Raw genomic sequence first — 21,937 nt, forward strand, 5'->3', positions numbered from 1 at the left:
CAAACACATTTCAAAAGCAAACATTTGTCTTCTGTTGCAAACACTTTTACCGTAATGTTATATTTTGGGATATATCATGTACACGCAGTTATTCAAAACCTAAAGCTCTTAGTTCATGAGCTCCTCTGTACATTTCTGTACATGATTGAAAGAAATTGGCAGAGAGATGTTTAAAATTCACTGTAAAAACAAAAGCCAAACTTTTTATTTCTTGTGTTTATTTATGTTTTTGCTGGTTGTGAATACAGTATTACTGTACATGGTACGGAAAAAAAAAAATTCTGGAGGACACGATGTATTGTTGAGGGACTCACAGCATTTATGTTCGCAAAAATTGTGGCATCATTACAGTAAGCATATGGTTGCGTATATTTCACGAATTCTAAAAGTATTATTGGCCAAAACCAAATTCACGATAGCCGTCTCTTGCTCTTCAGTGAACATGTGACCTCGCCCATCATGAAACCTTCGCCTTTCCACTCTGTAGAAGATTCATGAACAGTGTGAGTATGTGCCATAAACTGTAGCATAATATACTATTTTATACAATATGGTCAGAATGTCTTCTTACAGTTGGCTGTACTGCTGTACAGTGTGATACCTCACCAGACTGTGACCAATGCAGTGCACCGTAGTAAATGAATGCAAGGGTACTACTGTAAAATACTGTATATGTATTATAGCCTACTGTTTGTGTACATTAGATCATGTGTACATAACAGTAGATTGTTACATACCTGTTCTCATTTCTAAAGGTTCGAATTATACCTGCCATTGTAAATCGACTCAAATTGGGCTGGACTCTCTGTACAGCCTCTCTTGTTGTTACAGTAAACCGTGGTTTATCACATGATCAATGACTGTAGCCCTGATCTCATTCGAGACCACACTTCTTGTTCCTCGTCTTCCTCCTCTTCTTCCGACTCGTCCTCTAATTCGAACTCTGCCTCGTCCTCTGGCTCTCCCTCCAACTCCCCTTACTCTGTCTACATTGTTTGCATCCATTGTTCAAAACCTATAACTTGACCCTTGGCCTATTTATAGGCCTCTTCTAAAGTCATGATTGGTTGGTGTTAAGTAAAGCAATGTGTGTTTGCACATGTGAGGAGTTAGTGTGAGGCACTGAGGAATTAGTGTGGCATTTTGATTGGTTGTGTTTGAAAAAGGAAATCAATATACTTCCTGTAAGATTTTTGTGTGTTACATAGAGAATTGTGTGTTGTGTTTTGCAAAAAGTGTTTTATGAAACTGAAAACTGAGTCAAAGGTCGAGAATTAGTGTATGGTTTTGCCGATTTGGTGTGTGGTTCTGGTGTTTGAGTGTCAGGTTTCAGAAATTGTGTGACAAGTAAACATTTTGTGTGTAAGCAGTTGAAAAAAACTGTAATGACTTATTAAATTACGACACATTACAGTTTTTTTCAACTGCTTACACACAAAATGTTTACTTGTCACACAATTTCTGAAACCTGACACTCAAACAACAGAACCACACACCAAATCGGCAAAACCATACACTAATTCTCGACTTTTGACTCAGTTTTCAGTTTCATAAAACACTTTTTGCAAAACACAACACACAATTCTCTATGTAACACACAAAATCTTACAGGAAGTATATTGATTTCCTTTTTCAAACACAACCAATCAAAATGCCACACTAATTCCTCAGTGCCTCACACTAACTCCTCACATGTGCAAACACACATTTGCTTTCTTAACACCAACCAATCATGACTTTAGAAGAGGCCTATAAATAGGCCAAGGGTCAAGTTATAGGTTTTGAACAATGGATGCAAACAATGTAGACAGAGTAAGGGGAGTTGGAGGGAGAGCCAGAGGAGAGGCAGAGTTCGAATTAGAGGACGAGTTGGAAGAAGAGGAGGAAGACGAGGAACAAGAAGTGTGGTCTCGAATGAGATCAGGGCTACAGTCATTGATCATGTGATAAACCACGGTTTACTGTAACAACAAGAGAGGCTGTACAGAGAGTCCAGCCCAATTTGAGTCGATTTACAATGGCAGGTATAATTCGAACCTTTAGAAATGAGAACAGGTATGTAACAATCTACTGTTATGTACACAAACAGTAGGCTATAATACATATACAGTATTTTACAGTAGTACCCTTGCATTCATTTACTACGGTGCACTGCATTGGTCACAGTCTGGTGAGGTATCACACTGTACAGCAGTACAGCCAACTGTAAGAAGACATTCTGACCATATTGTATAAAATAGTATATTATGCTACAGTTTATGGCACATACTCACACTGTTCATGAATCTTCTACAGAGTGGAAAGGCGAAGGTTTCATGATGGGCGAGGTCACATGTTCACTGAAGAGCAAGAGACGGCTATCGTGAATTTGGTTTTGGCCAATAATACTTTTAGAATTCGTGAAATATACGCAACCATATGCTTACTGTAATGATGCCACAATTTTTGCGAACATAAATGCTGTGAGTCCCTCAACAATACATCGTGTCCTCCAGAATTTTTTTTTTTCCGTACCATGTACAGTAATACTGTATTCACAACCAGCAAAAACATAAATAAACACAAGAAATAAAAAGTTTGGCTTTTGTTTTTACAGTGAATTTTAAACATCTCTCTGCCAATTTCTTTCAATCATGTACAGAAATGTACAGAGGAGCTCATGAACTAAGAGCTTTAGGTTTTGAATAACTGCGTGTACATGATATATCCCAAAATATAACATTACGGTAAAAGTGTTTGCAACAGAAGACAAATGTTTGCTTTTGAAATGTGTTTGTGATATTTTTAATGTAGTGCTTCATTTTGAAAGAGATGTGAGGCATTTTGTGTGTGCAATTCTTCGATTTGTGTGTAAAGTTTTGAAAAAAAGAGGCAACTTTTTGAAAATGTGTGTAAGCAGTTGAAAAAAACTAAGATATCAGCTGACATTCTCGCCCAATGAGCATTTAAGCTGTGTCATCAGCAAGTTGTTTCCCATCGTGCTTTTCATCAGCGCAGTCGGTGGAGAGCAACTGCGCCCGACTGAAGAATCAGATACAGCAGCCAGAGTTTTTTGACACACGTCAGCATGACATCAGAGCAAGGCGGACGTAACTCGGACACATTTCTTACCGGCATGCATCTCGCGCTGATCACCGGTGATCGGTTCTGCGCAGAATTTGGCCATCTCAAACGAGCCTAAAGGTATGTGATAAATGTGTAATGAAGTTGTGTGATGTAATAAATGTGAGTGGACCTAAGATGGCGCTCTGATTTCACTTACAAATATTTGTGTCGCTCACAGTCTGTCTATGACATCACTACGTGATTTTTCCGCTTCACTGAACATCCATTGACATGAACATACTTTTTATCTGGATTCTATTTAAACGTTGAACTTAAGTTCTTAACTAAAGTTTAAGTTTCTGTAATATGGGCCCAGGGCTGCAACAACTAGCTCCACTGTCGTCTTTCTGAAGCTTTGTTTTAAACCCCTTTATGGCTCAAACCATCTCTATTCATCCTCTCCATCTGTCTTTAAATTTTGCATGCATTTACGGATGGTTATAGCGAAATAGACCGATTGTCTTCTGCTCTGAATTGTCCAGTTTACTTATTGAAATAAAGAAATAACCTTATAAATAACGTCGATCCGATTACAATCACACAGACAATTGGTTATACAGATAGTATCGCTAATCTACATTTAATGGATATTTCTATAATGTTTTGGATATATTTTATGATTTCATTTTTTATAGAGCCCTGCCTATACTTTGTTCTTATGTCAGTATACTGTCTGTCTGTCTGTACTGTAACGCTGCTGTACAACAATGCAAAATTGTATTTAAAAAAGTGCTATAAAAATACCTACTCTTGAATCGAAGTGTTTAAACGAAGCAGTAATTTGTGAGTTAATAAAATAATCAATATATTTAGATCTGTATATAGTTTTATTTCCCCATGCTTCCAAACTAATTGACATTGCTAACGTTTTGTATTTATCGTAACCGTGCGGGAAATATGACGCCCCCTTATTTTCCAAACTATAAGCTCAAAACATTAAACTTTAAACTGTTGTTGCTGTAGTATTACCCAATCACAGTAAAGCACTTCACATCTTGTCCAGTGAGCGCGAGAATCAGTGAAGCTGTGCAAACGTTCGCAGGGCGGAGCTACAGACGCAGTTCTCAGTCAGACGCGAGTTTCATTCAAAAATAAGATGACCGTTTAGTAAAATGTACATTTTTGGACAATTGCTAAGATGTACACTATACAGTAAATGTATTTAACACAAACGGACTGAACGAGACTCGAAACGTTTTTGTCAACAGCACTTTGTTTTGTTTTTGTTGCCGACCATGCAGCCGGACGCACAGTTCAGCACTGCAGGTCTACCGAAAGCTTTCCTTCACAGTATGCGGACTTTGTTTGACATTCTGGACGATGGACGACGCGGTTACGTTCACATATCAGAGATTGAGAGCCGCTGGAGAGGCGCGGAGACTCCGCCGGGAGTTCTGGAAAGTCTGAGGCGGATCGCTCCGCACCACGGCTGTCTGACCTTCGAGCGCTTCGTTTCGGGACTCAGAAACTCGATGTTAAACCCGAAGAACAGCAGCAGAACTGCCGCCTCCAAACCTCCACATGACTCGACGGAATGTAAAGTTCGTCCTCTGGGACCGAGTAACGCAATAAACACACAGCGCAGCCGGCAGATGAGTCGGGACAGACTTCACGGAGTCTCGGTTGGAGGGTTCGATAGGGCCGCGTGTTCGGTTCGCATGGGGAAAAAACCGCTTCACTCCAGTCGGACCCGAGCCATTGAATCTCTCGCGCTAGAATCTCCTAATGGCCAGAAAGCACGTGAGTCATTCATTTATTCACTTTTCTGTGTGTATGTGTCGTTCAGTTTCACTCGATTCTGTATGAAGGTATTTGTATCAGTAAATTTGAAGTCAAAATATGAAGTTGCAAACTTGTAGATTTTTTCCTCTCCCGCAAACACAACACAACAGTTACGCCTTCTTGAATCCTTCAGTGCAAGTGCACAAATCCAGTTCTACAAATCACAAACTGAGATTCGTGCACTCACATCTTTTGCTACGATTGCTGCAGTAAATATGGTGCAAAACACATTCACACACCTGCACCAAAAGCAAGCGTTCACAGACGAGTTTATGTGAATTCATGCAGTGAGAGTTGAATGCTTCTCAAACATTTTCTCACAAATGAAAGGTTTTATTCTTGGACATCTTTCTAACACAAACACGAGAACACAACTACAAGTGCTTGAATCTGCTGCTGCGAGTCTCTGACACAAGTTCACACACTCTCTCACATCTGTGTGATGTATGGAGCAAAAGTGATTTGTGCACTTGCAGAGGCCAAACCAGCTAGTTTTGACGCCCAGCAGGTGGCGCCCTAACGCGCAAGTGATGGAAAAGTCCGCGAGAATCATCCTGTCACGGTCCCACCGTCTTGTTTATGAAATTCTAGTCGTGTGGTGGGATTGGGGCAGAGTCCTTAGGTTATGTGTGGAGAGAAACATATTGTTGTCCGTTTGACAATAATATACGTTCTCTCCAGTGTCTTGTCATTGGCCCCATTCCTCTCGTTTCCTTGTTATCTTTCCCTAAGTGTTTGATTACCCACACCTGCCCTGTGTCGTTATCCCTCGTTTGTCTTCCCTATATATACCCTCTTGTTTCTTTGTCTTGTGCTCGTGTATTGCGTTCTGTACGTATGTGTGTACCGTATCTCGTGTGTGTTTCATGCTTGTGTCTTCATGGATGTATCACCCTTGTCAAAGTAAGTCTAGTTTAGTGTTAGTCTATTGTAATCTTGTCCAGTGTTGTATTAGTCTCTGTTTATTTAGTTAGTGTATTCAGTCTTTGTTCCTGTGGTTCCCGTTCATCGTGTCTTGTTTTCCCCATCGTGGGTTTTTGTTTTGTTTTGTTTATTATTTTGGAAAATAAACATCTGTTAACCCCTTCACCACCGCCTGCCTGCATTTGGGTTCTTCTCTTCCACTCACTTCGTGACACATCCCGAGCTGCTTTTTTCTGAAATTACTAATCGTCATAGAATACATTGGTTTAGTTTAAATAAGTATGCTGGTCAGCTACATTGACAATCCCTTACGAAAATTAAACATGGTTTTACTACAGTTAAACAAACAAAAACGCGTTCCCTTTCTGTCGGTTCCCACGGGACTCAGCCACCACCTCGTCTGCTTCCCGTTCCGTGACGGCAGGACTACGGCCCTGCCGCCACTACGGCGAGCAGCGAGGGTGATATGAGGATTACTGTGAGCGCTAATCCAACAGCTACAGGCTCGCGGACCGTTCGCACCTCGTCTTGCTCGTCTGACCGTTCCCCATGAGACAGTCCCACCGTCTTGTTCCTCAATCACGTATCGGACACGGTACGTGATGATGAGATGTCTGTTGCAGCATCGGAGGGTGACTTACTGGCATCAGACTCCGACGATTCCTTGAAGCTCCCTCCCTCGGGGGGTCGAGCTCAGGAAGAAGCGGACGTCGAAATGTCAGCCATGCTTTCCCGGGCCGCCGGCATTGGGTTGCGGTGCACCGCACTGCCTCTCCCAACGCTCGCGGCTGGATACACGGTACATCGGGCTTGAGAGCGGCTCCAAGCCGCACTCGCCCCCAGTGCCATGTTCCCCCTGAAATGAGGAACCTAGTACGACCTGGAAAGCTCCCCTTCGGCGCGTACACGTCAACTAGTTCCATCACCCTTTCTTCCCTCGATGGTGGGGCAGCTAGAAGATACGTCGATGACCCCCAGGGGCTCGACCTAGACTCCCGTCCAAAGCACGTAGGCTTTTCGGCATCTGAGGTGTCGAGAGCTTACTTTGCTGTGGGCCAAGCTGTCCCAGCATTATCATGGTGACCGGATCGCAGACTTGTCTATTTCAGTTTCTATGCTTTTATTTTGTAGTAAGTAACGAACATGCTTAGAGGAAATGTATCAGAGTAAAAGTATACATTTTGTTCAGGAAATGTAGTGGAGTAAAAGTCTGGAGAAATAGAAAGACTCAAGGAAAGTACAGATACTCCCCAAAAATACTTAAGTACTGTACTTAAGTAATTTTACTTCGTTACATTACAACACTGGAGGTTATACATTGTTTATTTTAGAAGTAGTTATGAATGACTCTTGTTCTCTCTCTTTATTTTGGTCAATAAGATGAGAGCGCCGGTCTGCCTCGTTCGCAAAGTGAAACTGTGACAGGATTCACAAGGCGATATGGCAAGAACCAGGACGAGCAGAGACGCCACACCCTCACAAACGGAGTGGATTATGGGATGGTAAGAAAATATTCTTTCTACCAACTTACTGCTAAAGACCCAATTAATATGACACATATGATCTGTCATGGATGTTTATGTCTGCTTTTGTTGCAATAACAGAATTCTGCCAACATTTTAAATCAACATTTTACATTTAAAGGTAAAATTTCTCTTCTCCAAAACTACTCAGAGTATTAGTTACTCGTTACTTTTTAGCCGGTGCTATTCAATGAATAATGAATAATTATTAATAATAAATTTTGGAGATTTGATAAAACTCAGACAAAATAACTATATTATCTGTTTATAACACAAATTGTTATCTATCTGCGGTGTTAGGGTTAGGTGAATCTGTGGCGCTTGGTGACGTCACATACTAATTAACATATTCGTGACGTCATCGCGTAGTTTTAATAATGCGTTTAAGACACCTCGGAAGTGGGGTTGGGAATCGAAAATCAATTCCAATTTGGAATCGGAATCGAAAGGCTAGGAATCGGATCGGAATCGAAAGGAATAGGAATCGGATACTTGAGATTAAAATTTGAATTCCTCTTATCAATTCCTGTGTGCATATTTTCAGAAAAGTACATGCGTTGCATGATCTGCTGATATCTCAATAAAAGCCATTATGAAAATTATCGATATTTTTTACTATAGTAAGCATAGTTTAGCTATAGAATTTGCATTAAAGCAAAAGAATCACAAATTAACCATAGTTGCATTATAGTAACTGCAGTTTAACCATGATGTAGTTCAACTATGATAATACAAATTGTAATAAATCAGAAAAGGTGTGTTTCTATGTGTAAATATACACAAAACGGTGCTCATAAATATATAAATATATTTTGCAAACAAGTCAATAAGCAGGCTAAATGACCATACAGGTTGATATCTGAATGTTTTACTTCAACTGTGGAATCGAAACTGGGAATCGATAAGAATCGAAATCGATAAGCAGAATCGGAATTGGAATCGGAATCGATCAAATTGAAACGATTCCCAACCCTACTCGGAAGTGGGATATTTCCCACCACAAACACGGAAGTAACGTCTGGGTTTACTAACATTAAAAGTATTTAGTAACATGAATGGGTCGCACTTTGGAATAGGGACCAATTCTCACTATTAAAGATGGGCTCATCTTTACCTAACTATTAACTACGACTTTTGTCTTAATAAACTCTTAATTACTGCTTAGAAGGTAGTTTTTGTCACGAACGTGACGTGGAAGAGAACCCAAGCGCAGGCAAGCAGTGAAGGGGTTAACAAAAAGACTTTATTCAAAAAACACAAAACAAAACACCCTCGATGGGGGAAAACGAAACTAAGAATCTATATTAACAAAACAAAGACTTCCCACGTGGGGCAAAAGGAAAAAACAAGAACAGCAAAACCCTAACTGAAAAAACACGACACAACGTCTTAATAGAAACAAGGCAGGATAAAACTAAAGCAAACACACAAAACTCACAGATCACGAACTAGGCATAGACAAGATCACGAACTAGGCATAGACAGGAACACGGACAGGAACACAGGGCAACAACATGTGCATGAACACATACACATACGTACAATCCACGAGCACAAGACAAAGAAACAAGAGGGTATTTAAAGGGAAGACAAACGAGGGATAACGACACGGGGCAGGTGTGGGTAATCAAACACTTAGGGAAAGATAACAGGAAACGAGAGGGGGGCCAATGACAGACACTGGAGAGAACGTATATTATAGTCAAAAGGACAAAATAGTTTCTCTCCACACATAACCAAAGGCTTTGTCATGGCTCTGCTACAGGACCAAGAAAAACTGACTAAAGAAGCAGAGCCATGAGCAGAAGCCCCCCCTTTAATGAGCACCCCAGGTGCTCACCAAGGGGTAGACGGACAAGACAAGGCAAGACTGAGACAAAGACAAGAACAGACAAAACATGGAGAACAAAATCAGTGGCAACAAGACAAAAAACAATGGGTTGGGGTGCGACAATAAAAATAACAAACAAGGGAGGGGGGGTGGGGCCAAACAAGAGTCAGGGGGGCAGTCAGTCCCCGGCTGCGCTCGAGGCGCGGAGTCCTGGGGGACTTAGGAGGAGTCCTGGGGGGAACAGTCTTTGACCCTGGGAGTTTCCGGCTGGCAGGCTTGACGCCGGCTGGACAGGGCTTGACGCCGGCTGGAAGGCCGGCTGGACAGGGCTTGACGCCGGTGGAAGGCCGGCTGGACAGGGCTTGACGCCGGCTGGAAGGCCGGCTGGACAGGGCTTGACGCCGCTGGAAGGCCGGCTGGACAGGGCTTGACGCCGGCTGGAAGGCCGGCTGGACAGGCTTGACGCCGGCTGGAAGGCCGGCTGGACAGGCTTGACGCCGGCTGGAAGGCCGGCTGGACAGGCTTGACGCCGGCTGGAGGCCGCTGGAGCCGGCTGGACGCCGGCTGGACATCGGACTGACGCCGGCTGGAACCGGACTGGACGCCGGCTGGACACGGCTGGACGCCGGCTGGACACGGACTGGACGGCATCACCGGACTACGGCTACACACGAAGACTAGACACAGGACTGGACACAAGACTAGACACAGGACTGGACACAAGACTAGACACAGGACTGGACGCCGGCTGCACCGGACTGGATGCCGGCTGCACCGGACTGGACAGGACATCGGCAGCACCACCGGACTGGACGCCGGCTGCACCGGTCTGGACGCCGGCTGCACTGGTCTGGACGCCGGCTGCACCGGTCTGGACTTCCCCCTCCTCGGCTTCTTCTTCCTTGACCGGGCCACAGGACATGTGGCCGGTTGCTGAGAAGCGATGGGGAGCCCCGTTAGCTCCGTACCGGAGGAGTCGGACGGGGAGTCCCACGACTCCCTTCGTCTGCGCCGGCCACGGATGCTGGTGGGCGGAGGAGGAGCTGCCGGGGAAAAGGCGGAAGGTGCGGCCATGCCGATGACCCCGATCTCCATGACGCGACCCTCCGGGATCGCGGGTAGGGGAGATGGATTGGATTGGGCTGAGACCCTGGGCTCCGGCCGATTCATGGCATACCTAATCATGTCTGTGAAGCCCAGCGGTCTCGGCATCCTCATCTCCTCCCGAGACAGCGGCTCATTCAGACCGCCGTTAAACAGGGCCATCTGCTCAGTCTCGTCATGGACCATCTCCCCTGCAGTCTCGAAGAACCGATCTGCGAACTCCAGGACATCAGAGTAGCCCTGTCGCAGACCGCAGAGGAGATGGGCCTGCCTGGATCGCCTAGCCTCCATCTTGCCTGCTGGGTTCAATGATGGCTCGTGGATTCTGTCACGAACGTGACGTGGAAGAGAACCCAAGCGCAGGCAAGCAGTGAAGGGGTTAACAAAAAGACTTTATTCAAAAAACACAAAACAAAACACCCTCGATGGGGGAAAACGAAACTAAGAATCTATATTAACAAAACAAAGACTTCCCACGTGGGGCAAAAGGAAAAAACAAGAACAGCAAAACCCTAACTGAAAAAACACGACACAACGTCTTAATAGAAACAAGGCAGGATAAAACTAAAGCAAACACACAAAACTCACAGATCACGAACTAGGCATAGACAGGAACACGGACAGGAACACAGGGCAACAACATGTGCATGAACACATACACATACGTACAATCCACGAGCACAAGACAAAGAAACAAGAGGGTATTTAAAGGGAAGACAAACGAGGGATAACGACACGGGGCAGGTGTGGGTAATCAAACACTTAGGGAAAGATAACGAGGAAACGAGAGGAATGGGGCCAATGACAAGACACTGGAGAGAACGTATATTATAGTCAAACGGACAATAATACGTTTCTCTCCACACATAACCAAAGACTTTGTCATGGCTCTGCTACAGGACCAAGAAAAACCTGACTAAGGAAGCAGAGCCATGACAAGTTTTTAGGTTCAGGTTTTGAATAGGATTAAGGGATGTAGAATAAGGCATTAATATGGGCTTTATACATACTAATATGCATGTTAATAAGACAGTAGTTAATGATGAATTTGTGTACCTTACTATATAGTACTGTGTAACCCATTAATGTTACTAGAGATGCACCGATTGCAATTTTCTTTGCCGATTCCGGTTTCCGATTTTATTATAATTGAAACCTGCCAATTCCGATTTTCTATCCACAAACTATAATTGACAGTATATATAAAACCATATTAACATTTTTTCAATGCACATTTTTTCATAATTTTTTTTATTTTCATTACATAAATTATTGAACAAATTTCCCTAAATGCAGTTCTCCAGCTGCATTAAATAATAGAATCTTCTCTTGCCCAAACAACTCTTAAATTGAAGAACTCTGTGACTGAAAAGAAGTATAAATAATAAAATATAACTAAACATGTCACTTAATTGACCCATTTCTCTTTGTACTCATCTCACAAAAGTCTAAGATAACAAGCCTATAGATAAAATACTTCAACTTTATTCTTGTCTGTTTCTGTTTATGAAACTAACATTGCTTTATTAATTTTTTTCTGAAATGTAAAATAAATTGTCTTTATCTTGGGTCTGTAGTATTAAAAGAAGTGGGTTGATTTTAGCTGCAACTTCAATAAAAAGTAAAAAATCTTATGAGTGAATTCTACTCTAAAGATGTATATGTATTTTTTGTGTTAGTAAAGAACTCAATCAGATATATATCACATATATTGGTTGGTTTATTCATTTTTTTTAATATTTTGGATTTTTAAAAATAAGTCGAAGTCGTGTTGAATGTCATTTTAACTTAGTGAAATTACCATAGTTTTAACGTAAGACAAGCAATCGGGTTGAATGGAACTCATGTTTGTTTTACACAGAGTGAACGACTTCAACGTGAGGTTAGCATGTGTCAGAGTTTAGCATCACTGTTAGCATGTAGTACATACCCGAAGTAGACGGAGCAAGGAAAGATGAACTATGAGTCCGAAACTGTGCATCTCTCTGTCTGTGGACTACATGATGCGTGTGCGTGCGCACACCCAGCGCATACGAGAGATGTGTGTCAGTCAGCGGAGACTCGAGACTTGCAGTTCGGTGGACCCACCCGGACACGAGTATAGACACATCCTGCAGCAGTCCATCACTTTCCTAAACGGTGTTAGTCTCATTAACAGATTATATTTCATACATTTTAACGACAACAAAATTACACCATACAATGATTATTAAATGTTCTATGTGGATTTTAAATTAATAAGAAGTTCATTCACATATGAGTATTTTAAAATAGCAATGTGCAGATAGAGCAGATTTAATGCCAAATCAATACATTTACTGCGCACATTTTTTACATAAATAGGACAGCAGTTATGGACAGGAATTGCATTTACTTGCATTTACATTGATAGCATTACATTTGTCAATAAAAAACGACACAACATGGTGATCCAAACATTTAAAGCGGAGCTATCATGCTATGTCATCGCTTACCATCAAGATTGTCTGCGCTGCGTCAAGATAGGCTGCCCAGCGCTGCAGCTTATTACTCTTGCGATAGTAAAGTTTAGGTGTGTCTGTTTGTTCATGGCATTTCAGTGATGGATGTTGTAAACTGTGGATAAAACGCTGGATTTGGAGATAGTTTGAAACTGATAGATGGCACGGTCCTGATGCTAAAAGATGTCGGACATGAACTGCACGCGGTAAGTAGGGTTGCACTGTAAACCGGTTCTGGAAATTTACCGGTACATGTTAGATTTCAAATGATTCAATACCAGAATTTTGCTTGTTTCTGTACTTGAAACACCGCTGTTCCAAAGTTCACCGCTATGCGACAGTATTCCACAGAACTGATTAATTGCTCTACAAGCACTTTTGCGACCATTTAAACTGAGACACTGTGAGTGATTTATTAAAAATTTGGCTCTTTCTACTTTTGCAGAGAGATCTTTAGATTGTTTTACAGTGTAATGTATATTCTACATGCTGCGATGCATCTGTACATCCCCATTCAACGGCATACATAGCATATATAATGTTATCTCTGTTCCAGACATCTCAGTTACCCTACTCATCATCATGAAGTTCTCTTTCGTGTCTTGTATATGTTCTTATACTGTCAAATACACACGCTGTTGTCAAAAAGTCTGTTGTGTTTTAAATGTATATCCGCTTCAAAAAAGAATTTGCCTTAAAGTGACAGTAACCTAATACATCTGTGTCACATATTAAAGAGAAAATGAAACTTTTGTAGCTTTATTTAGAGTCATTGCATATTATTTTAGACAATGAAGTCTGTGCAGTGTTTTATTTTTATGGATCCTTCCGTTTTCATCTTGAATGCTACTGTTAAATAGACCTACTTCTGCTGCCACAAGTGCTGTACATTACATCCAATGATCATACAAAAAAATGGACAAAAACAAACATACCAAAAAGAAAACACATAACACAAATCTCCATTCATCTAAAAACATACAAAAATACATTAAAACAATACAGATGTTACACCTCTCCTAAACATGCTTCGAGTGCCACAGTACTTTGCCAGAGCCCACTTAATCAGGATCAAGGGACTCGCTAAGGAAATGCTTTGTCAAAGCAGATTTTAAAGCAGAGAGAGATGGGACAGATCGAATGGCTAACAGAAGGTTATTCCATAAACGAGGCCCTGCTATTGAGATGGCCCGGTCCCCTTTACGCTTAAATCTGGACGAAGGAACCTGGAGCAGTAATTTATCGGCCGATTGTAGGTTTCTTACCGGTTTATAGAGGGTAATCATATCTGACAAATACACTGGTGAGAGGCCATTAAGAATTTAAGAAATCATGACTAACACCTTAAAATCAATCCTATGGATCACCGGTAACCATTGTAACTTATTTAAAATTGGGGTTATTCTATCACTCCTCTTTCCTCCAGTCAATAATCTGGCAGCTGCATTTGCACGAGCTGTAGTCTATGTACCACTGAGTGAGGCAGTCCTGAATACAAAGAATTGCAATTGTCCAGCCTGGTTGATATAAAAGCATGGATAATTTTCTCCAAATTACTCATGGATAGCATAGGTTTTATCTTTATTACCGAATAAAGTAGAAGCTTGTTTTCACCACTGTATTAACTTGTTTCTCAAAGTTCATCTCTGAGTTAGGGCTGCAACAACTAGTCGATAAAATCGATAATAATCGATAATGAAAATAGTTGTCAACGAATTTCATTATCCATTAGTTGGTCTGTGACGACACTTGCGAGCTGTGCAGTTATAAATCAGGCGCGTCTTCTTCCCTTTTAAAATTACAATTTTAGACGTGTCTCTCCGTGCAGCCCGAGCTGCGCTGTTTTTAAGTCAGATGTGTCTCTCCATGCACGCGTCTCTGCGTACAGCGCGAGGTGCGGAGTTTTAAAGTCAAACGGGTCTCTCCGTGCAGCGCGAGGTGCGCAGTTTTAAAGTCAAACGGGTGTCTCCGTGCAGCGCAAGGTGCGTAGTTTTAAAGTCAAACGGGTGTCTCCGTGCAGCGCGAGGTGCGCAGTTTTAAAGTCAGACGCGTCTCTCCGTGCAGCGCGAGGTGCGCAGTTTTAAAGTCAAACGGGTGTCTCCGTGCAGTGCAAGGTGCACAGTTTTAAAGTCAGACGCATCTCTCCGTGCAGCGCGAGGTATCTGTACTATACTTAAGTATATTTTTTTGTAAGTAGGCCTACTTTTTACTGTACTTCACTACATTTGAATGACAAATATCTCACTTTTCATGCCACAAAAAATAATGATTTCCTTGGCCAACCATCCCCTCCCTCCCACGTTTGGGAGAAACTATTGTCAGCTGCTTCTAATATCACATGCCTGAATCAACTTATCAGCCTTGGTGTGTTTATTAGGGAGTCATCCACAACATTTTGGGAGAAAGTTAATGAGTTCAGTTGTGTGTACTTTTCCCTGAACTGATACTGATTTAGTTATAAGCAATAGATCTAATTAGACTTTTTATCCGATTAATCGTCAAAATAATCGTTAGTTGCAGCCCTACTCTGAGTCAAAAACAACACCCAAGTTTTTTGCATGAGGATGGATGTTTTGAGATAGAGACCCTAGATGACTAGAGATAAGTGGATTGGAACTTAAAGCTCGTTCAAGTGGAGAAAGTTCTTAGCCATCCATGCTTTTACTTAAGTGAGGCACTGAACCAATGTAGAATATGACTTGTCCACTGGGTTTAACGGAGCATACAGTTGCGTGTCATCAGCGTAGCAGTGATAGGTAAATTTCCTAAAAATAGTCCCCAAGGGTAACATATATAAGGAAAACAGAATTGGACTAAGAATTGACCCTTGAGGTAGTCCACAAAATACAGGGACTGCAGGAGAAGAATGGTTACCAATAGTGACTGAAATCAACCTATTGGACAGATAAGGGGAAAACCAACACAAAGCAGTGCCATTAATCCCCACTTCATGCTGTAAGCGATCTAAAATAATCTTATGATGGATTGTATCAAAAGCAGCTGTTAGATTTGTCCAAGAGTGTAAGAGTAACATGGTGGGTAAAAATGAGGAATGCAATCCTATGTTTGCCGTATATGCTAAGCACATGCGCTCCGTCCCTTCCATGTCTCCATAGGCGCCCTTCAAAGGCAGCTGCATCGGCTTCATTGGCTATGTTTACATGCACCCATTTTCATCAATCCGAATTCATGAATTCAATCTGATTGCAGATTATGAAAGTGCTGTTTACATGTCCCCTAAATGTTGCAATATGATTTAAATTTACCTAGCTATTCGCTTCATAAGACGCTAATATGTTATCAGGAGTCGCAGGGATTGCATTTGTGTTGCCTGTCTCTGCTTTTTGAACTTTTTAGAACTGCACTTGCAGTGCATGAAGGACCAAAGCTTGTGGTTTCAGATAGACTGTTCTACTTTAGAAACGATGTCATCTACATCTTGGATGGCACGAGGGGAAGTGCATGAACAACAATCCGGTGTTTCTCTGTATTTAACATTGCTGTCTTGAATATCCATGTGCTTGTTTCCCCTAACCTATTTTGTCTGAGCTCGTGATCAGCTCTCTCACAGTGGGCCTTTTTGGTCCAGAATCTATTGGTCCGTTTACGATCGGATATCTTTATTGGCTAATAAAATGCCTGTCAAAGGTACTCTGTATCGAGTGTGATTTTAAAAGTAGTGGAGTAGAAGTATTAAACTAATTTGTAATGAAGTACAAGCAGAGATAGCGCTAGACATTTTTATAGTCCATCAATCCATCATCATCTATTTTTACCCGTCACTATGGTGCAAGGTGGTGTTAAGTGCTAATTAGCATGTTTGTGACATCATCACGCTGAACTTCCCTTTCCTCTCAGAACTTGCTGTATTTTAATACAACCGAATGCGCAATAAAGCCGTTGTTGTTTATATTTATTTATATATTTAATGGTTCTGTTGTCAGACATCAAATAATAATTACAGAAATGTTTATGTCCATATGTTTAGTCAGTAGCAATGACAGGTGCTTCTGCTGCTCACCGAACAGAGAAGAGGCCGTGAGAGACATTTTTCCACTCACTGAAATATAAGGGTTAAAGGTTTTTTAGGTATAAACATTTACAATGGCATCAGTTGCACTTTATCAATTCAACATGCACACAGAAGCCTGATAGTGTGTAAAAGTTTGCATGTGCAAACATCAGCCCTTTTGGGGATGGCAATCTTTTTCGAGGTATATTGGAACTGTTGGTCAGTTCACTTCTCACTCGGAGCAGTTTTGAATCAGATCGGTAATATAAACAGTAATAATGCTAGCGTCTGTTCTGCCTTATCATTTCTGGCCTGAGCTGGATAATAAAATAAGCAAACAAACCAGCAGACATTTGTGTAGGGGTATGTTCATACTCGCTGTCAGTGTATTACATGGAATAGCTTCCACAGCTGTAGGAATTGGTGTTTACTCAACTCAACTTTATTTATATAGCGCTTTTTACCATTTTCATTGTTACAAAGCAGCTGTACATGAGACATATTGACTATTATTCACTATAAGCAAACCAATTAAAGTTGTACCTGCAAAAACAAGAAAAATGTGAAAACAAAGACAGACATACCCACATACAAAACACTCCACACACACAATATGCACACGTACTAACACACAGACACACACACACAGACGCTCACGCACACACACACGTACACAGACAAGTACGTGCACACACAAAGACACGCATGCACACACATACGCACACATTTAAGATAAAGGAGAGAGAAGCACAGGTCAAATATAACAGACTATAAATTTCTATATTATTATATCTATCTATATATATAAAATTCTAAAGCAGCCCCCCTGGCCAGGCAGATGCAAAACAGTATGCAAACGGTGGCGAGGAACCCAAAACTCTAATCGAGAAAAAAAACCTCAGGAGAACCCAGGCCCAACCAAGGGATTCCAGTTCCCCTCTGGCAAAAGCTGCTGCCTCTGCACAAGCTCCAGAGAGCTTGCACAAGGCTAAATAAAATAAATAAACTTACTAATAAGGTAAATTATAGTTTAAGATTATCATTAATAATCTAATAGCATTTGAAATTTTGTGGTGAGGACGTGTCAGGTGACCGCGTCCTTTTTTATCCAGCTCTATCATCTCAGCTCTTGTCAGGTCTCCACTCTACCATCAGGTCAGGCCATGAACTGCATCCTGCTCGTTGTGGTAACCTTGGAACAATGAGACAAGACTGGCTGAGAGTAGAGTACTGTTCTGTACTCTTTGATGCAACAAGCACATCAGTTGTGTTTTTGGTTCCGGTTGATCTAACTAGTGCAGCCTAAACCCTCAGATGATTTATATTATGGAAGTCTAGTGTATGCAAGATTAAAAAGATGCGTCTTTAGTCTAGATTTAAACTGACAGAGTGTGTCTGCCTCCCGGATAGTGCAGGGAAGACTATTCCAAAGTTTAGGCGCTAGATAGGAAAAGGATCTTGTCACGGTCCCACCGTCTTGTTTATGAAATTCTAGTCGTGTGGTGGGATCGGGGCAGAGTCCTTGGGTTTTATGTGGGAAGGCCATGAGATGTTTATGTTTTTACCTCGCATGTGTTTTTCCAGTGTCTCGTCTCTGTTCCCGCCATCTCGTTTCCTCGTTATCCTTCCCTGAGTGTTTGATGTTCTACACCTGCCCTGCTCGTTATCCCTCGTTTGTCTTCTCTATTTATACCCTCTTGTTTCTTTGTCCTGTGCTCGTGTATTGTACTATGTATGTGCGTGTACGTGTGTTGTTCTAGATTGTGTTGTGTTCCTGTTCCTTGCCTGTTCATGTGCTTCCCGTGTTCCTGTTCCTTGCCTGTTCGTGTTTTGTGAGTTTTGTGCCTTGTATTGATTTAAGACGTTTGGTCGTGTCTTCGAGTTTAGTTTATTTGTCTTGTTTTCATTTTGCCCCCTCGTGGGAAGTCTCTTGTTTTATTTATAGTTCTTAGTTTCGTTTTCCCCATTGTGGGTGTTTTTGTTTGTGTTTTTTGTAAATAAAGATATCTGTTCACCTCTTCACTGCCGTTGCCTGCGCTTGGGTTCTTCTTCACCACCAGTCGTGACAGATCTCCCACCTGCACTTGATTTTGAAATTCTAGGTATTACCAACTGACAGGACGCCTGAGAGCGTAATGCACGTGAAGGACTGTAATACAAAAGGAGTTCATTCAAGTACTGAGGAGCTAAACCATGTAGGGCTTTATAGGTAATAAGCAAGATTTTAAAGTTAACGAGATGCTTTATAGGTAACCAGTGCAAGGTTGACAGAACCGGGCTAATATGTTCATACTTTTTTGTACGTGTAAGAACTCGAGCTGCCGCGCTTTGGACCAGTTGGAGTTTTTGTAATAAGCCTGCAGGGCAACCACCTAACAGTGCGTTACAGTAATCTAGTCTTGATGTCATGAATGCATGAATTAACTTCTCTGCATCTGACAGTGACAGCATATGACGTAGTTTAGATATATTCTTAAAATGGAAAAACACAATTTTACAGGTGTTGGCGACGTGGCTCTCAAATGACAGATTACTGTCGAATAGAACGCCAAGATTTTTAGCTGACGACGAGGGTTTTATGGAACATCCGTCAATAGTTAAGCAGTATTCTTGGTTGTTACTTATAGCAGTTTTCGGTCCAATAAGTAACACTTCTGTTTTGTCTGAGTTCAGTAATAAAAAGTTGTTACTCATCCAGTTTTTTATATCGACTATGCATTCCATTACTCGATGGAACTGCTGTGTTTCATGAGGCTTCGAGGAAATATAAAGTTGAGTATCATCAGCATAACAGTGAAAGCTAACACCGTGTCGCTTTATTATATCTCCTAGAGGTAGCATGTATAATGCGAAGAGCAGAGGCCCTAAGACTGAGCCCTGTGGTACACCGTACTGGACTTGCGATTTGCGTGACACCTCATTGTTTATTGCTACAAATTGAAAACGGTCGGATAAATAAGTTTTAAACCATTTCAAAGCTATTCCTTTAATGCCGACGTTAGTGTTGTCACGATACTGGAATTTCTAACTTCGATACAATACCTAAAAAAATATCGATATTCGATACCATTTTCGATACCACGGGAAAAAACTTCCATAACAATAAGGCCCTAAATTTTTTACATTTTATTTAAAGTTAAATTGAACAACATTAGACAATGAGGTATATTTTTACATTATTTATTAATTGTTAATCTGATGTTCATTTTACTAATACATTTATTATTTAAAATCAAAGTTGTATTTGTCAGTATTAATGGACCAGAGCTTACATAAATAGTTGTATTTTTTAACTAACATTTAAAAGAGATTAAAAAAAACTTGAACAAATGTATTGCTCATTCTTTGTTCGTTAATGTTAGTTAATAGCCTACATTTATATGATTACAATTTTTTTATTTGGCTTTTATTCACATTTAATCATTGATCAGCGCACATATAGACAGAAACGCAAACTTTAAACGCATGAACTGTTGCAGAGACTCCGCACTGGACATCTTTCTAACATTAACAACGTTTAAACGGAGCGAATGAGAAGAGTGGATGAAATCATTGAACAGCGCACACACATGGAGCGCTATGGTAAACACGCAAGTGCAAACATGTATCACACGCGAGAACTGTTGCGGAGACTTTACCCACACCAGCATCATTTCAAACATCAACTTAACCAGAGTGAACGAGACGAGTGGATGAAATCATTGATGAGTGCACATAAAGACAGAAACGCGTGCATTAAACATGAGAACTGTTGCGGAGACTCTGTAAGAACATAAACAACATAACCAGGGCGAATAAAATGAGTGGATGAAATTATTGATCAGCGCACATACATAGAGCGCGACGGTAAACATGGGAAGCGTAAACGAGCGTTCACCAAGCGCCAGATGTGTTACTGAGACTCTGCACTGGCCATCTTTTCTAACATTAACACTTTTTAACTGCCCCAAACGAGTCAAGTCTGTGAGAGGAGGCGGAGCTCTGTTGACACAGCATTCACGTGCAGTGTGTGTCAACTCACTGTCGGAAAAAAGAGAGTGAGCGGGAACGCGCAGCTGGTATCGATACGTGGGACATGCATATTGGAACCGTTTCAGATTTTTCAGTATCGATACTTATCGAAATATCGATATTTTTGACAACACTAGCCGACGTAATTTTCGAGTCTATGTAGGAGTGTGCTGTGGTCAATGGTATCGAATGCAGCACTAAGGTCTAGCAGCACCAATAACGAGATACAACCTTGGTCAGACGCCAATAGCAGATCATTTGTAACTCTGATCGATCAAAGCAGTCTCTGTACTGTGACATGCTCTAAATCCAGACTGGAATTCTTCATTGATGTCATTCCTTTGGAGGAAGGAGCATAATTGAGTTGAAACTACTTTTTCCAGAACTTTAGATATGAAAGGTAGATTCGATATAGGCCTGTAGTTCCCTAGTTCTGTAGGGTCGAGTTGGTTTTTTTTTTACAAGGGGCCTTATAACAGCCACCTTATATGCTTTAGGCACATGTCCTAATGTCAGAGATGAGTTAATAATACCAAGAATAGGATCTATAATTTCTGGGAGCATCTCTTTCAGTAGATTTGTAGGTATAGGGTCTAGCATGCATGTTGTTGATTTAGATGATCTAATAATTTTAGACAGCTCATCTTGATCTACGGTATAAAATAATTGCATTTTCTCCTTAAGGGCGCTGTAGTTAGTTTGTTCAGCGGGTTTCACTTCTGATTGCATTGTTATAATTTTTTCTCTAATATCTTGGATTTTATATGTGAAGTAGTTCATAAATTCATCACTGCTATGCTGATATACAGGATCAGAAGTCACTGACGATTTATTTTTTGTTAATTTAGCCACCGTGTTAAATAAAAACCTAGGGTTGTGCTGGTTTTCTTCTATTAGTGATGAAAAGTAGGCGGATCTAGAAGTTTTTAGGGCTTTCCTGTATTTTCGAATACTATCCTTCCATGCTGTACGAAATACCTCTAATTTAGTTTTCTTAAAGTTGCGCTCCATTTTTCGGGCCGCTTTCTTTAGAGCCTGAGTGTGTTCATTATACCACGGTGTGGGGCTGCCATTTTTAATCTTCTTTAAACGTAGTGGAGCAACTTTGTCTAGCGTTACCGAGAAGGTGGAATTAAAATTTTCAGTGGTAATGTCAAGATCTTCA

At 41.2% G+C, this 21,937-nt stretch overlaps 1 protein-coding gene across 1 annotated transcript in view; it reads left to right on the forward strand.

Annotated features, from left to right (window-relative positions):
• Window positions 1–2,927: 2,927 nt before the first annotated feature.
• The window catches only part of sapcd2 (suppressor APC domain containing 2), a 42,457-nt gene continuing 23,447 nt past the window's right edge, over window positions 2,928–21,937 (forward strand). Inside the window, exons 1-3 of the mRNA XM_057324665.1 lie at window positions 2,928–3,183; window positions 4,314–4,845; window positions 7,192–7,313. Coding sequence (XP_057180648.1) covers window positions 4,341–4,845; window positions 7,192–7,313 — 627 coding nt within the window. The 5' untranslated portion in view covers window positions 2,928–3,183; window positions 4,314–4,340. The remainder of the gene's footprint in view (window positions 3,184–4,313; window positions 4,846–7,191; window positions 7,314–21,937) is intronic.

Source organism: Triplophysa rosa, linkage group LG2, assembly GCF_024868665.1.
Source record: "Triplophysa rosa linkage group LG2, Trosa_1v2, whole genome shotgun sequence".
Lineage (NCBI taxonomy): Eukaryota > Metazoa > Chordata > Actinopteri > Cypriniformes > Nemacheilidae > Triplophysa > Triplophysa rosa.